Source organism: Saccopteryx bilineata, chromosome 1, assembly GCF_036850765.1.
Source record: "Saccopteryx bilineata isolate mSacBil1 chromosome 1, mSacBil1_pri_phased_curated, whole genome shotgun sequence".
NCBI classification, from domain to species: domain Eukaryota; kingdom Metazoa; phylum Chordata; class Mammalia; order Chiroptera; family Emballonuridae; genus Saccopteryx; species Saccopteryx bilineata.
The window spans coordinates 12,773,338-12,790,675 of NC_089490.1; the positions used below are offsets into that span (position 1 = coordinate 12,773,338).

Here is a 17,338-nt window from a genome sequence, read left to right on the forward strand (position 1 = left end):
CACAGCCAAGGCTCCATTGGAGCAAAGATGGCCCGGGCACGGGGGATGGCTCCTTGGCCTCTGCCCCAGGCGCTGGAGTGGCTCTGGTCGCGGCAGAGCGACGTCCTGGAGGGGCAGAGTATCGCCCCCTGGTGGGCAGAGCTTCGCCCCTGGTGGGCGTGCCAGGTGGATCCCGGTTGGGTGCATGCGGGAGTCTGTCTGACTGTCTCTCCCCGTTTCCAGCTTCAGAAAAATACAAAAAAAAAAAAAAAAAAAAGGTCAGTCAAGATACAGAACAAATATAGTAGTAGTGGCTATATATGGAAAGGAGAGGAAAATTTTGCTTTTCACTTTTAGTCCAGAAATTGCAAATTAGTGACCCAAGGACCACATCCTACCTACAGCTATGCCTTATTGTGGCCCACACAGTGTTTTTAAAATATTTGAGTTAGCCCTGGCCGGTTGGCTCAGCGGTAAAGCATCGGCCTGGCGCGCGGGGGACCCAGGTTCGATTCCCGGCCAGGGCACATAGGAGAAGCGCACATTTGCTTCTCCACCCCGCCCCCTCCTTCCTCTCTGTCTCTCTCTTCCCCTCCCGCAGCCGAGGCTCCATTGGAGCAGTGATGGCCCGGGCGCTGGGGATGGCTCCTTGGCCTCTGCCCCAGGCGCTAGAGTGGCTCTGGTCAGCCAGAGCAACGCCCCGGAGGGGCAGAGCATAGCCCCCTGGTGGGCGGAGCATTGCCCCTGGTGGGCGTGCCGGGTGGATCCCGGTCGGGCGCATGCGGGAGTCTGTCTGACTGTCTCTCCCCGTTTCCAGCTTCAGTTTAAAAAAAAAAAAAAAATATTTGAGTTAGTTGCCAAAATTTGACAATCGGGAAATTTCCCATAAAAATCTGATTTCTGGTTCTTGCGGGGAAAAAAACTAAGAACCCTGGGTCCCTATTCTAGCAGGGCAACATTTAAGGCAAGAATCAGGCATTCTCTTAATAAAAGGCAAGCAGGGCAACATTTAAGGCAAGAATCAGGAATCCTCTTAATAAAAGGCAAGTGCTTACCAGCTCACACACACTCCAATTGCTTGTATTCCCCTACTGGCAACTACAGGCATTTTAGTTTGTAGCTCGTTTAGAACCTTCTAAAATATTTGAACTTTCTATGTGTTTATATTACTCTTTAAAGTTTTTCAGTGAAACACACTGGCAATGATCCAAAAGAACTTTAGAAAGCTTACAAAATATTATTCTTCATTCACATTTAAATAACCGATGCCTAATTTTTCTAAATAATAAATTCTCTCACGAACTAAATTACAAAGAATATTCAGTACAAGAAAATATGCCTATACAGGTAGATATATAAAGTGAGACCAATCTTTAGAGGGATCCAATTGCTTCCAGAAGCAATATTCTTATTGTTACTTAAATTTTAATTTGCTTTCAAGTCATGTAGCAAACTACTATAGCAAGCAATGTAGCAAGTCATGGAGAACTATTAGCAACATTTAAATGCCCAAATTAAACCTACAGACAAAAAAAGCCGAAAAGGAGCTCCATTTGTAGGGCTGTGTTTCTTTTAACACTGGGTTTCAGTAGGACCAGAAAAATGAAGCCTTTACTCCCATCGACCTTCATTCATTACTTCAACAAATATTTGCTAAGCATCTATATATATACAAAATATTGCATCAGATGTTTAGGGAGAAGCAACACCATTAAGGAGGCATTTTTTTCCCTCATGGGGTGTGTATTGCATATCATAGATGTTATAAAAAGCAATAGGGTTTCATGAGACATAAAGAGAAGACAGAACAGCATTCTGGGTAGAAGAAAGTTTAAAAATGAGAAAGCAAAAGTATGTGTGAGAAATGTGCAGCACACCAGTCTGAATGGAGCACAGAAAGAGTAGGAATCAAACACAAAGCTGTAACAGAAGGGTAGAGGCAGATCAGTGGGAATCAATCGTTATCTGGCCCTGAATGGCTAGCTCAAGCTCTCTGCTCTCTGGTACACACACCGTTAAAGGTTTTAGAGAAAAGCGAGGCCCAGATCAAAGTTGTCACTTAGAAAGATTGACCTGGTAGTGGTATGTCCACAAAATGGACTAAGAAGGAAGAAAGCCAGGTATAGAAAACCAATTTGAGACTATTCCAATGCTACCCTGTTTGAGTGGTAGGTAATACGATCTACAAACAGTGGTGGCAGGAGGAATGGAAAAAAGAAACTGTTGGGAGGTACACTGCAGAGTGGAAATGAACTGGGTTTGGCAAGTGATCTGGGGTGTCCAGGAAAGAGAGGGTGCTGGAAATAACTTAGTTGAAGCCTAATGTTTGGGGGACCACTGGAGCTATTAATAGAACAAGAAAAGTCAAAAAGAAAAGCTCGGTTAAGGATGGGGAAAAAGACAAATTGACCTTTTAAATACATTTGATTTTGGGTCCCTAACAGACATCTTTAAGTTTTCCTCCCCATCAGAAAATCTTGCACCTTCCTTTTTTAAGATTTTATTTACTGATTTTAAAGAGAGAAAAAGGCAGGGGGATGAGTGGGAAGCATCAGCTCATCATAGTTGCTTCTCGTATGTGTCTTCATCGGGCAAGCCCAGGGTTTTGAACCAGTGACCTCAGCATTCCAGGTCGAAACTTTATCCAATCCACCACAGGTCAGGCAGAAAATCTTGTACTCTTTTCTGGCCCAATTTCTAGTGATGGCCAAAGAGAATGAAATACATATTTAATAAAGTGAAGAATAAACAATGCAGAGTCCATGAGAACCAGTCCTAGAGCATAATAACATGACCAAAATTAATCTCCATAGCATGAACTTGGACTCCTTCCTTACAACCATACACAAAAACTAACTCAAAATGGATCAGTGACCTAAATATAAGAATAAAACCCATTAAACTCTTAGAAGAAAACACAGAGGTAAATCTTAAGGACTTTGCACTAGCAATGATTAGATATAATACCAAAAGCACAAGCAACAACAACAAAACATTAGATAAACTGGACCTCATCAAAATTAAAAACATTTGTGGCCCTGGCCGGTTGGCTCAGCGGTAGAGCGTCAGCCTGGCGTGCGGGGGACCCAGGTTCGATTCCCGGCCAGGGCACATAGGAGAAGCGCCCATTTGCTTCTCCACCTCCCCCTCCTTCTTCTCTGTCTCTCTTCCCCTCCCGCAGCCAAGGCTCCATTGGAGCAAAGATGGCCCGGGCGCTGGGGATGGCTCCTTGGCCTCTGCCCCAGGCGCTAGAGTGGCTCTGGTCGCAGCAGAGCGATGCCCCGGAGGGGCAGAGCATCACCCCCTGATGGGCAGAGCGGTTGCCCCTGGTGGGCGTGCCGGGTGGATCCCTGTCGGGCGCATGCAGGAGTCTGTCTGACTGTCTCTCCCCATTTCCAGCTTCAGAAAAATACAAAACAAAACAAAACAAAAAAACATTTGTGCATCAAAGGACATTATCAAGGAAATATAATAGAATGAGAGAAAATATATGCAAATCATATTATCTGATAAGAGTCTAGTATCCAAAATATATAAAAAACCCTTCCAACCTAACAACAAAACAACCAATCCAATTAAAAAACAGGCAAAGGACTTGAATAGACAGTTCTCCAAAGATATACAAATGGCCAACAAGCATATGGTTACCATTGGTAACCAGAAAAATGCAAATCAAATTTACAATGAGGCACCATTCTATACCCACTAAAATAACTATAATTAAAAAAAAATAAATGTTGGTAAGGTTGTGGAAAAACTATAACAGACCCTCATACACAGCTAGGGGGAAATGTAAAACGATTCAGCCACTGTGAAGTTAAACTTAGAATTACCGTACGACCAATCCACTCAACTGTTAGGCTGTGCCCAAAAGAACAGAAAACAGGTACTCAAAGAAATATGTGCATACACATATTCATAGCAGCACTATGCACAATAGCCAAAAGATGGAAAACAGCTTAAATGTTCACAAACAAATGAATGGACAAATTATAGTAAAACCATACACTGAAATATTGTTCACCAATAAAAAGAAATGAGCTGACCAGGTGGTGACACAGTAGATAGAGCGTCAGATTGGGATGCAAAGGACCCAGGTTCGAGACCCTGAGGTCATCAGCTTGAGCGCGGGCTCATCTGGTTTGAGCATAGCTCACCAGCTTGGACCCAAGGTCGCTGGCTTGAGCAAGGGGTCACTCGGTCTGCTGAAGGCCCACAGTCAAGGCATATATGAGAAAGCAATCAATGAACAACTAAGGTGTCGCAACGAAAAACTAATAATTGATGCTTCTCATCTCTCTCCGTTCCTGTCTGTCTGTCCCTACCTATCCCTCTCTCTGACTCTCTGTCTCTGTATTTAAAAAAAAGAAAAGAAAAAAGGAATGAAGTAGCTGAACTTTGAAGGAGGCCAAACACAGAAGGACAAGTATCATCCGGTTCTATTTACTGCATTTGTACGAAATAACCAGAATAGGTGTATCCATAGAGAACGCATTCACATTAGTGGTTGCCAGGGGTGCAACTGCTTAACAGGTCCCAGGTTTCCTTTTGGGTGATGAAGAATGTTCTGGCTAGACAGAGATCGTAGTTGCACAACACTGTGAAGACAGGAAATGCCACTGAACTGTTCACTTTACCATGGTTAAAGTTTGTTACGTTAGTTTCACCTCAATTTTTTAAAAAATCAACAACATTCCTGAGTAGATAAAAAAGCTGTGGAACCTATATACAATGGAGTATTACTTGGCCATAAAAAGAATGCAATATTACCATTTGCGACAACATGGATGGACCTGGAGAGTACATGCTAAGTGAAGTAGATGAGTCATCCTGAAGTTGCTGGTTCAATGCCCATCAGGGCATATACAGAAACAGATCAATGTTCCTGTCTCTCTCCCTCTCCCCCTTCCTTTCTCACTAAAATCAATCAATCAATCAATCAATCAATAAGAAGTATTTTAGGCCCTGGCCAGTTGGCTCAGTGGTAGAGCTTCAGCTCGCATGTGGATATGTTCGGTTCAAGTCCCAATCAGGGCACACAGGAGAAGTGACCATGTTCTTCTCCACCTCCCTTCCCCTCCCCCTTTCTCCCCCCCCCCATAGCCATGATTCAAGGGAGTTAGCACCCTGCACTGAGGATGGCCCCAGGGCCTCCACCTCAGGTGCTAAAAATAGCTGTTGCCAAGCAGAGCAAGGTAGGAAGGTGGAGGGATGGGCACAGCATCACCCCACAGGGGGCTTGCTGAGTAGATACCTGTAGGGGCACGTGAGGTTCTCTGTCCCTCTGCCTCCCCTCCTCTCGCTTAAATAAATTTTAAAAACAAATAAATAAATAAAATATCATTTAAAAATAAAAATCAAATATTCCAATCCAGAAATAAAAATAAGCTCCATGTCTTGTCACTCGTGATCCTATTAGCTACATTCTAGTCAAGCCAGAGATGGCCCTGTTCCACCTGCTCCTTCCTTCCTAGCTTTTCCACCAATTTAAAACCCCCAACCATTTCAAAGCTTAACTTCTAAGAAGGCAACTAGCCCTAGCAAATACTCAATCTCTGAACCACTGGCTGTCTTTGATTTAGCCCAGTCTTACCTATTCTGATACTTTACTCATTTAATTCAGCATTAACATATGAATGTCTTATTATCCTGGTACTTCTCTCTGATAGTTTCAGGCATATTCTTTTCTCATAGAGAGCAAATTAAGACAGAGGCTCTGCCCTGCTTTTTATTACACTATCTGTTGGGGTCTATCCAAAATACAACTGTTTAAATATTGTCTGGTTGGTAGTTTTTGCTGTTGTGAGCTAGACACATTTGGTGGGGTTTAGGGGGGAAGTGGGCAGATGAGAAGTGGTAAAGAAACACCTCTCCCAGTCTTCGCTGTAGTGGAGGCTGGTTCTTCTGGATTGATATATGTAATCAGAAAAGCAAGTGCCACTGGAACAGGGCAGTAGACTTCCTGCAGGACAACAATGTACTTTTTTACTGTGTTCCTTTAAAACTAAAATTACTGTCTGCTCTATCTGTAAACTATTTTATGTTATATCCAGAGTCCCAATTTGTGTGAACCAGTCAAAAAAAGACCAAGAAAAAGGTGAAAAAGAAGAATGTCCAAAGCAAAAACTCCCAACCTTAAAAATGCAATAGAGTGCACAACACCTATCACTGAGTGTTATAAAATCCTTCTCTACCCTCTTCCTAAAACTGCTGCTTGGCACACATTTTTAAAGAAAACCAATTTTGTTTTGTTTTGTTTTGTTTTTGTTTTGTTGTGACAGACAGAAAGGGAGAGAGAGATGAAAAGCATCAATTCTTTGTTGCAGCTCCTTAGTTGTTCATTGATTGCATTCTCATATGTGCCTTGACTGGAGGGCTACAGCAGAGCGAGTGACCTCTTGCACAAGCCAGTGACCTGGGGTCATGTCTATGATCCCACACTCAAGCCAGCAACCCCGCGCTCAAGCCGGATGAGCCCACGCTCAAGCCAGCAACCCCCAGATTTTGAACCTGGGTCCTCAGTGTCCCAGTCTGACGCTCTATCCACTGCACCACTGCCTGGTCAAGCTAAAGAAAATCAGTATTAATATCAAGTTTTATCTGTCATAAAGGAACTTCTAGATTCATATATGTAACCCAAAGAGTGAATGAGAAACTCATGCAGGTGACTGAGAAATCGATTAAGACAAGGCAGGGGAGGCACTATGAGATCAGATAAGAGGAACAACTGATTTTCACACCTAGATTCTGATTTCACTTCATTGCACAGAGGCTATAACTTTTTTTTTGTTGTTCTGTCATCTCTGACAATGCTGAGGTAGTCAATAGGACACTGTTTTACAAAAATGTTTTCCCAAGTTACTTTTCTAGACATTATGTGTTTCATCCATGATGGGCGTGTATATGTAACATTCCAAAAAATACACGCTGCTTCCTGAAGATACCTGCAGGCACCAACCCGGGATGTTCCATCACCAAGACTGCACAGCCCTCACCTAATGCACAGGAGGGAGGGAAACAGCCAGTGCTGCCTACATGCTACTGAAATATATTTTACTTTTGCCTAAACTGAGAATTAAGGCCAGTAGTAACTCCTAAGCTAATGTCTTCTAAAAATCTAGAAATATTATTTGCCTCTTGTCATTAAGTACAAAAGTACAACTCACTTTAAAAACATAAGAGACAAATTACTTTGAAGGCTGGAAGTAAATTTAAAATCTTACCTAACAATAAACTGTACACTTAAAATTGGTTTAGGCCCTGGCCGGTTGGCTCAGCGGTAGAGCGTCGGCCTGGCGTGCCGGGGACCCGGGTTCGATTCCCGGCCAGGGCACATAGGAGAAGCGCCCATTTGCTTCTCCACCCCCTACTCCTTCCTCTCTGTCTCTCTCTTCCCCTCCCGCAGCCGAGGCTCCATTGGAGCAAAGATGGCCCGGGCGCTGGGGATGGCTCCTTGGCCTCTGCCCCAGGCGCTAGAGTGGCTCTGGTTGAGGCAGAGCGACGCCCCGGAGGGGCAGAGCATCGCCCCCTGGTGGGCAGAGCATCGCCCCTGGTGGGCGTGCCGGGTGGATCCCGGTCGGGCGCATGAGGGAGTCTGTCTGACTGTCTCTCCCCGTTTCCAGCTTCAGAAAAATACAAAAAAATAATAATAATAAAAAAATAAAATAAAATTAGTGTAAAGGGGTGCGCCTGACCAAGTGGTGGCACAGTGGATGAAGTGTCAGCCTAGGATGCTGGGGACCCAGGTTCAAAACCCAAGGTCGCCGGTCACTGAGCTCATCTGGCTTGAGCAAAGGCTTACCAGCTTGAGCACAGGGTCGCTGGCTTGAGAGTGGGATCACAGATGCGACCCCATGGTCGCTGGTTTGAAGCGCAAAGTCGCTAGTTTGAAGCCCAAAGTCACTGGCTTAAGGGGTCACTGGCTCAATTGGAGGCCCCTCTGCCTCATCATCAAGCCACATATGAGAAGCAATCAACGAATAACTAAGGAGCCACAATTATAAGTTGATGCTTCTCATCTCTCTCCCTTCCTGTCTGTCCCGCTCTCTCTCTCTCTTAAAAATAAAAAGGATAGGCCCTGGCCGGTTGGCTCAGTGGTAAAGCGTCGGCCTGGCATGCATGGGTTCCCAGGTTCGATTCCCGGCCAGGGCACACAGGAGAGGCACCTATCTGCTTCTCCACCCCTCCCCCTCTCCTTCCTCTCTGTCTCTCTCTTCCCCTCCAGCAGACAAGGCTCCATTGGAGCAAAGATGGCCCCTGCGCTGGGGATGGCTCTGTGGCCTCTGCCTCAGGGGCTGGAATGGCTCTGATTGCGACAGAGCAAAGCCCCAGATGGGCAGAGCATCGCCCCCTGGTGGGCGTGCCAGGTGGATCCTGATCAGGCGCATGCGGGAGTCTGTCTGACTGCCTCCCCATTTCCAACTTCAGAAAAATACAAAAAAAAAAAAAAGCATAAAGGATTGAAATTGTTTATTGAATAGAAACTTTATGATTCCTTAAAAGTAGTGCTCATTACATATTCTCCATCTCAAAGGTGGACATAAACTAATGAAAAAAGCTTAAACTGTAGTAAGAGAGATTTGACATAATTCTAGCTACAAAAGTAATTAAAAACTGTAATACAGTATCATGCAAATCTCTGCCCCCAGTAAACTAAGAATAAGCTATCTTGGAAGGGTTATATGCAATTCTGCAGGAAAAACAGAAATGAACTATAGAATCTCTTAAACCAACTTCCAGTTTTAGAATTCTAAGTTCTATATTCACAGCCCAACAGTGTCTAGGCAAGACATTCCAGCTATTGAAAAATATACTAATCTACAATTTGGCTTCAGATATTGAGTTTTTTCACCATACCATTTACTCACTTTATGTATTCACTTGGGAACTGAAAATTGACTACTTTTGTTAGAGGCAATTACACTCATTTCCAGCAGCAGCTCAAATATAAACACTACAAAATGCTTAAACTGAAACGATACTTGGTTCTAAATTAGATAAATAAAAATATCTACATAATGCACACCCAACCTAAAGCTAAGAAAAAAAAAGAAACCCTGTATTTACAGGGTAGAAAATTTACAAGGATTCCATTAAAGTAAATTTTTCAACAGCTTTTTAGAAAGTTAAGACAAAAAATTCTTACTTTGGAAAAAAAAAAGTCTTTCCAACTTATTTTAGAAGATTTGTGGCCTTCATTTAAAAATAGTAATTTTTAACTTACTGCTTCATTTTTTAACAGTCATCAGACAACTGCATGGTGGTTATGCTATACAACCAGAAACAGGCACTTATGAAGTCACGAGAAGGTTCATTATCTTCAACTCAACAGGTTAACCACAGCAGTTTGAGATTTTGCCAACCTGTACTAGGCCATCTCAACAGGTTCCAAAGTTAGACATTAAATGACACTTAAAAACAATATATCTGAACTCTAGAGATTTACTTAAAAACACAAATATTTGACCAAGTATGCATCCATGCACATATTTAACTATATTTTATTTTATGATGGGTATTTGTTTAAAACAAGACTCACAAGACAAATTTAGCCAGGTCAGCACAGGAATCAAAACACAAGGATTAGATTATGGAACTAACCTTTTTCATTAGGAAAGAATAAGTGTTACTACTTTCATTCACAAATGATTTTTCATTTTATAATTAAAAAAACAAAAGCCATGATCTCTACACCCAAAAAATAAGGTAACATAGCTTAAAGCTGAATGGTCACTTAATTGCCTGGATTCCTAAGAAGCTATTGACTTCTAACTGCTTTAAAACCAGAATACATTTTTTTAATGGCTCACCCCTTTGTTTACAAAAGTATCACACTTTATTCTACCGAGAGATAACTATAGAATATATGCTACTCAGAATATACGCTATTCTGTCTTTGAGCTTAATTTTTATAAAAACTCAAATAAAATTTTACAGCGCAACTGTAATTTTTAAGTTATTTTTTTCTTGTCCACACTGGGCCTCCTCTTTCACACCTGAAAACAATCTTAGTTGTTAAAATACACACACACACACACACTAAATACTCTAAAAAACTAAAAACTTATTAGGGCAGGGTTTAAATTGTACAACTCACAAGGGGTTGAGGAAGAATAAAGACCCTCCCCAAAGAAACTGGCAACAACAATATGCCAAGTTTCCTATGCTGACCTGGTGTAAAAAAGGAAGAAAAAGAGCTGGGGTGGGAAAGAAGGTAGGCAAAACACCCACCTTCCTCACGGCAGCTTTATTTCTAAAATTCACCAGTGTAAACACCTCTTCTCAGTGTGTTCAATAATCCCTGTCATTCTCTTAGACACCACAGGCTGGTGTTCAGAAAAGTATCGTAGGTTCCAGTCCCTGCTTCACTGAGATCATCCTGGACATAAAAGATACAAGTGGTGATCACAAATGCTTCCTTGATTTTAAAGACTATCTCCTGCATTCAATGTCTCTCTGAGATTTCTAAACATCTAGAAATTTAATCCCACTCTTGCTATAACAATCAACTTTAGAGACAAAATAATAGGACCCACCAATGATGTGGCCCAGAAAACAATTTTTTCACACATCACCTTTGGTGCAGTCACAGCTACAAGGCTTCCACTAGTAAAACGAGCATCATTCGGGATAGGACTGGATGAGGAACCGGATAAAGACCAAGCTTACAGGCTCTTTTTCTGTCATCGCCTGCGGCACTCAGTGGGCATGGAATAGAGCGGAGGCTAGTTGTAAAAGTGATGCCAAGAAAAACAAGATTCCACCCGTCTGGGGACTGCCCAACAGAGAGAGAGCAAAGGGCATTCCTCCCATGGCCTTTTGACCAAAGATAGATCTGAGTTGCTTTACCTGAAGTCTTTCCAAAGGAAGTCGAATGGTCTCCCCTTTCCCACTCACCCTAAGCGAACCCAAGAAGCCCTCCTCTGAGAACCAAGAGGAAGCCTTGCTTATCAAAGACAGCAAGTGCTATGTCCAAAGCCAAGGAACCCTCCTTCAAGACTAAATGCCATGGTCTTCTGCCCCAATTTCCAGTCTTCTAGAAGGAGAGACTCCAAGCTCCAAACACTTGCTTCCCAAGCCTAGGTCAAGTTCTCTGTCTTTCCCAAACATCTACCCACTCAGCTGTCTGTCGGATCGACCCCTCTCCGTCCTATCATTCCCGAGCAGAGGGCCCTAGTTCCCCCTAGAAGGTCTCCTTCCCCGGATACCCTCCCGCCCTTCCCTCCCAAGGTTTTTCCCCAGACCCTGCCCCACGCCTAACACTCCCAGGTCCCCACTAGCCAATCCTGGTGGATGCCACCCCTCCCGGGTCCGACTCCTCGGAAAGTCCTCACCAGTCCTCCCGCATAATGTTCCTCCCTGTTCCTACCAGTCCAGCATGGACGGACGGACACGGACACACAGACACACACACACACACACAGACACACACACACACACGTCCTTCTCAACTCCGCGCTCCCAAGTTTTTCCCGCGCCCCAGCTCCCTACACGGCACCTAATTAATACTCCCTCCGGAGTTTCCCTTCGACCCCGTCCTCCTCGGCCCCGAACTCCGCTCCCCAGATTCAGATTTCCTGCGCCTTCCCCTCGGAGCCCGCCGCACAGCCCTCTTCCCCCCAGGTCTACTCCAGGGCTCCGGACTCCCGGCTCCGTCCGTCCGTCCCCACGTCCCCCGACACCGCGCAGACCCCCGAGCCCCGGCCCCCACCCCCCGGCTCAGCCCCCGGGGCTCCCCCGCGCGCTCTCCCCGCCCCGGGAAAAGGATGCCCCTCGGTGCCCGCCCGTCCCGTCCCGTCCCCTCGGCGCCCGAGGCCGCGGCCAGCGCCGTCGCGGCCGGCTCACCAGTTGGTCATGTCCAGGAAGAAGGCGCAGCCGGCCGGGTTGAGCTGGAAGCCGAGCAGCCGCTGGAACTCGGAGATAAGCACGTCCTTGTCGGTGGTGCCCAGACAGCTGAACTTCTGCATCAGCTCGGGGTCCAGGTCCACGTCCATGCCCTCCATGTCTGGGGCCGGGACAGCCGCTTCTCCGCCTCCGCCTCTTCACAACCAACCGAGCTGCCGCCGCGCCGCCGGGCCCGGGGACCAGGAGGGGGCCCGCTGCTAGCTGGCGCCGCGACCCCGCTCCTCCGAGGTAGGCCCCGGGCCTCTCACCGCCTCATAGGGGTAAACTCGCTCAGCCACTCGCGCGCGCGCGCGCGCGCTACCCCCCCTCCCACCCCCCCCACGCCGCGCCGCGCCGCGCCGCCGCCTCCGCCGCCGCCGCCGAAGCCGAAGCCGCCTCACACTTCGCCGCCGCCTCCACCTCCTCCCGCGCCGCGCCCACTGCGCACGCGTCGCCTGCCTCGGCCCCGCCCCTTCCTCTCCGGTAGGCCCGCCCCTCAGTTGCGTCACAACCCCGTGACGTCCCCCGCGTGACCTCACCGCGGGGAAGCGAGGGGGCGGCAAGTGAGAAGCAGGAAAAGCACCACCCCGCGGCGGGAGGGGGAGCGGTGACTCCTGGCTTGACCTTCGTCTCGCCCCGCCCTGACCCTCAAGGGGCGGAGTTAAAAGCCCGGGACTCGGAGAGAAACTTCCGGATCTTCGTCTAGGACGGCTCCACCATTTTGCAGGTGATGAAACTCCTGCAAAAAGTCCCGGGAAAAGTAGAGGCTATGGCAAGGTCAAGAATCAGAGCGTCGTACCCCGAGACCCAGCCCTCCCAGCCAGGGTTTTGCCCTTCGCGCTGAAAGGACTTGTTTGCATAAGTTTACAGAGCTGCTTTCCCCGAGGAATTCTGCTGTAAATCCTTGGGTTTCCCGGGCCCCCTCGGTAGTGATTGCTTATAGTTTAAACGTGCTGTTCGTGTTATGCAACGGTCGTAGCTAACATGGGAAAGTAAAGGAGGCCTTGACCCAAACGTCAATCTCGGGGTCCAAATGAACACCACACATCATCCGTCAAGACCAGCCCTCTCAAAGTTGAAGTAAGGAGAATTTGAACATGCCTTGTTCTGTTTTTAAAATAGAGGGCAGGGTTACCTATGTGGTCAAGGCCCTGGTTCAAGATCAGAGAATGAGAAAGTTAGCATAGGGACCATCCTGTCTACCCCTTTACATGATTTTATTCGAGAAGTGCTTTTAAACACTATTAGTCTCACACTGCTGCATTCAAAGTGGAAAAAGATAAGTAGGAAATGGTTTCCTGCCTTCAAGTAGCTCCCTATTTAACAAATAACGAAAGTGAGACCAGAAAGCTTATATGCCTTGTCCAAAAACACAGCAGCAAAATTAGAACCCAGCTTTCAGATTCCTAATGGGTGTCTTTTCAACAGCTGACAGAACTAGAATAAGTGACTGGTAACCTCTAAGGTGCTGGGTTTTGGAAAGGCAGAGCGTTCTACCTCCTATCCCACTCCCAAATAAAGGTTAGTAAAACAAAATAGTTCTAAAAACCTGGGTCCTAGGTTCGCACACAGTTTGGGATTCAAATTCTCATTCTGCCAAGTATTGGTAAACATAGTACTTGGACAGGTAAGATTTCACGAGGATTAAATGAGGTAAGACTATATGAGCTCAGTACAGTGCCTGCTCCATAAGAAGCACTCAAGAAATGGTAACTTTGTGGCATAAACATGAGGGGACTGGTTTAGACAGACACAAGTAGGCAGAGATTACTTCTTCCTTTAGCCCCTCTTCTACTTTCTGGACCTGTATTAGTATATGAAAGACATGTCCTTTCTCTTTTCCTAATAAAGGACTGCCCTTTCTCTAGTGATTTCCCCTCCCCTCCAATGTGAATATCTTATGGGAAACACACCTTACATTAATAATACTTACAAACTCATACTATACTGTAGTTACAAACATTCTGTAAGAAACTATACTTGGGGCCTCTGAGGTCTGTGTAGAAGCTTAGATCATTGTCAAGATCTAAATCTTGAGCAGTCACAATGTTGGAATATTTCACATATTAAGGAAAGTTCAGTATCCCTCAAAAGTGAGCACATGTTGTCCTAATCTATGAGTGATGGAATTGGGACACAGAAAGATTTTTTTGTTGTTATATTTTTCTGAATTTGGAAACGGGGAGGCAGTCAAACAGACTCCGCATGCGCCGGACCATGATCCACCTGGCATGCCCATCAGGGGGCGATGCTCTGCCCATCTGGGGCGTTGCTCTGTTGCAACCAGAGCCATTCTAGAGCCTGAGGCAGAGGCCACAGAGCCATCCTCAGCACTCGGGCCAACTTTGCTCCAATAGAGCCTTGGCTGCGGGAGGGGAAGAGAGAGACAGAGAGGAAGGAGAGGGGGAGGGGTGGAGAAGCAGATGGGCGCTTCTCCTGTGTGCCCTGGCTGAGAATCGAACCCAGGACTCCTGCACGCCAGGCCGATGCTCTACCACTGAGCCAATTGGCCAGGGCCAAAAGATTTTTAAATCACAATATTAGAACTATAAGGAGCTAAGACTGTCTAGTCCATTTCCCCATTTTACAAGTGAAATTGAAGCCAGAGAATGGAATTGATGCACCCAAGATACCACAGCTAGTAAGGAATCTCTGAACTTCTCATCTAGCTCTCCACCCACTGTATACCCTGCTAGAATTCCCTTTATACTTAAAGTGCAATTTGGACTTACATACAAAATAATCAGAAATTTTGACTCATGAATGGATTTGATGCTAGACCATAGACTTTCTAGGAAGTGTTTCAACTTGCAACATCCATGGATTAAAGTTGTGTTGACCAAAAATCCAAAAGAAAATGTCATTGGAACCCCATTAAAATAGTGACCCAAGAAAAACTGAAAACTCTTGGCTACATATTAGGCTCTTAGCTCATGCCTGAACAGTTCACATAATGCAGAGAGAACCTTGCAAATAAGAAACCCAAGGCCCTGACCGGTCAGCTCAGTGGTAGAGCGTCGGCCCGGCGAGCAGGAGTCCCAGGTTCGATTCCCGGCCAGGGCACACAGGAGAAGCGCCCATCTGCTTCTCTACCCCTCCCCCTCTCCTCCCTCTCTGTCTCTCTCTTCCTCTCCCACAGCCAAGGCCCCATTGGAGTAAAGTTGACCCGGGCACTGAGGATGACTCTGTGGCCTCTGCCTCAGGTGCTAGAATGGCTCTGGTCGCGACAGAGCGAAGTGCCAGAGGGGCAGAGCATTGCCCCCTGGTGGGCATGCCGGGTGGATCCCGGTCTGGCGCATGCAAGAGTCTTATCTGACTGCCTCCCCGTTTCTGGCTTTCAAAAAATACAAAAAAAAAAAAAGAGAGAGAGAGACCCAAATGGTTCAGAACTACAGTTCACTCTAGGAGTTGTCACAAAGGAGTACAACTACTACTCAAGTGAATTCTGAAACTTTCTGGGGACATTTTTTAGTTATCATGATATTGGTGTGGTACCTAGGCTGCTAATTCCCAGTGGTGCTAAACATCTGCAATGCTTGGGACAGTCATGCACAATAAAGAACTGTCCCATTCCTAACAACTGTGCAGAAACAATGACCAACGCGGCTGGCATACTAGAGAAGAAGGAAGAACCACTGCCACCTTCGTCCCCATGGGATAGTTCTCTTTAGGGGGTGGGCTATGAAATGGAAGAAATTAGGTGTTACCTAATCAGGAGACTCCAGAAATGTGAATTTCTACTTAAGTCTGAAGAGTTGTTAATACCCACGGTTCTTCGCTGATAGCAGTGTTTTGTTCTGTTAGGAAGAGAACGTGGAGCAGGCCTGGTTGAGAGACAAAGGGACAAGTTGCTGAACACCACTCCAAGGAAGGAAAGCTAACAGCAGTATTCCAAAAGGATTTTTAGGTACCATCTCAGAACTATGTCAGGGGCTATGCTTAGATATGTCACTGCCTGATATATGCCCAAGACCTGCCGGTTTCTTTCTGAATTTCTTAGGCTGGTGATCTTGTGTAAGAAATTTAAACTAATTCCAAATCCCAAGACCAGGTCGGTGTCAGGGTTTCTAAAGGGAGTTAAGCCATTTAGAAATTGAATGGCTAGTAGAAAAATGATTCATCTCACCAGGGCAGACTCGACTGCCTCCAGATCCCCAAGTCCTATAGATTCAGAATTTCCAAGGACAGCTAGGGCTAAGATTATATGCCAAAATCAGTGTAACTGATTCAGAGAACAAGCAGGAGCCCAAATAGATGTTAGGGTACATTATATGATAACAGTAACATATTGAAAAAAAATAGTAACTATAATTGAAACCTTTGGGATGTACAACCCTCTAGTACCCCCAGCAGCCATATCTGCCCCACATAACCCTGTCCTTTAGGTTCCTCCATTGGTAGAACAAGAGGGAGATGACTGGCCAATCAGATTCTCTTTCTCAGGAGTTTGGAATTGGAACTCCATGCATGGGTGGAAGAAGCTAGGGTGTTTACTTGAAAGTGAGCGATAGAAAGAAAAGAGACCACCCTCTGGAGCACCCATGAAAAGGAGATTTTGCCTGTTTATGAAGAGAAAGCCATGAAGCAGAGAAATGCAAAGATATGAGACCTGAAGTCATGGGAGAGAGACGTTCCTGTCATCCTGAGTCCTGGTTGGTCGACTTCCCTTAGATTCCATCGGATTCTCCAGGTTCCATTCAAAATATATTATCTCCTGGATGAAGTGAAAGGAAGAATCAAATTATAAAATAAAACCAAAATGATTTAGAATAAAATAAAGTGAATACTTGATTTGCAGATAGGAATAGATATCTTACTCTTAAGTAGAATGGAAACGGCCTGACCTATGGGGGCACCGTGGATTGAGTGTCAACCTGGAATGCTGAGGTCACGGGTGTGAAATACTGGGCTCTCCCGGTCAAGGCACATGTGAGAAAAACTACTAGGAGTTGATGCACCCCACTCCTTTCTGAACCCCCTCTCTCTCTCCTCTCTCTAAAATCAATGAATAAAATCTAAAAAAAAAAAATTAAAACATTCAATATCTCTATTTAGTCAGGGGCACTGACCTCTTTTCCCTTAGATTGTCAAATTAAAAAATGACAACAGTCAACACAACAATCGCCATCTGGTGAGAATAAATCAAAATTATACCTACTTTTTTGGTATGATGGGCAAAAAATATGTATTTTTGGTGTACTGCAGAATTTTAGTAATTAGTTTATGTGTGCAGTGAGATGAAAAGGATTGAAAACCACTGCTCTAGAATACTACACAGCCACTTAAAAAATGACATAAATATATACGAACTAGCATGGAAAAGTGTAAAAGACTGACTTAGAAAAAAGCAAGCTGTTGAACAGTATATATATACTGCAGTAGCATTTGTATTTGTGTTTAAAAGCCTATGTGAGTGTGTATGTTTATGCATCTTGTAGAATAGATGCATAGCAAAATATCTGGGGGAATATGCACC

At 45.3% G+C, this 17,338-nt stretch overlaps 1 protein-coding gene across 1 annotated transcript in view; it reads right to left on the bottom strand.

Moving 5' to 3' along the window:
* The window catches only part of ILRUN (inflammation and lipid regulator with UBA-like and NBR1-like domains), an 89,662-nt gene extending 77,471 nt beyond the window's left edge, over positions 1–12,191 (bottom strand). Inside the window, exon 1 of the mRNA XM_066280469.1 lies at positions 11,824–12,191. Within this exon, the coding sequence (XP_066136566.1) occupies positions 11,824–11,981 (158 nt within the window). The 5' untranslated portion in view covers positions 11,982–12,191. The remainder of the gene's footprint in view (positions 1–11,823) is intronic.
* Positions 12,192–17,338: the final 5,147 nt, after the last annotated feature.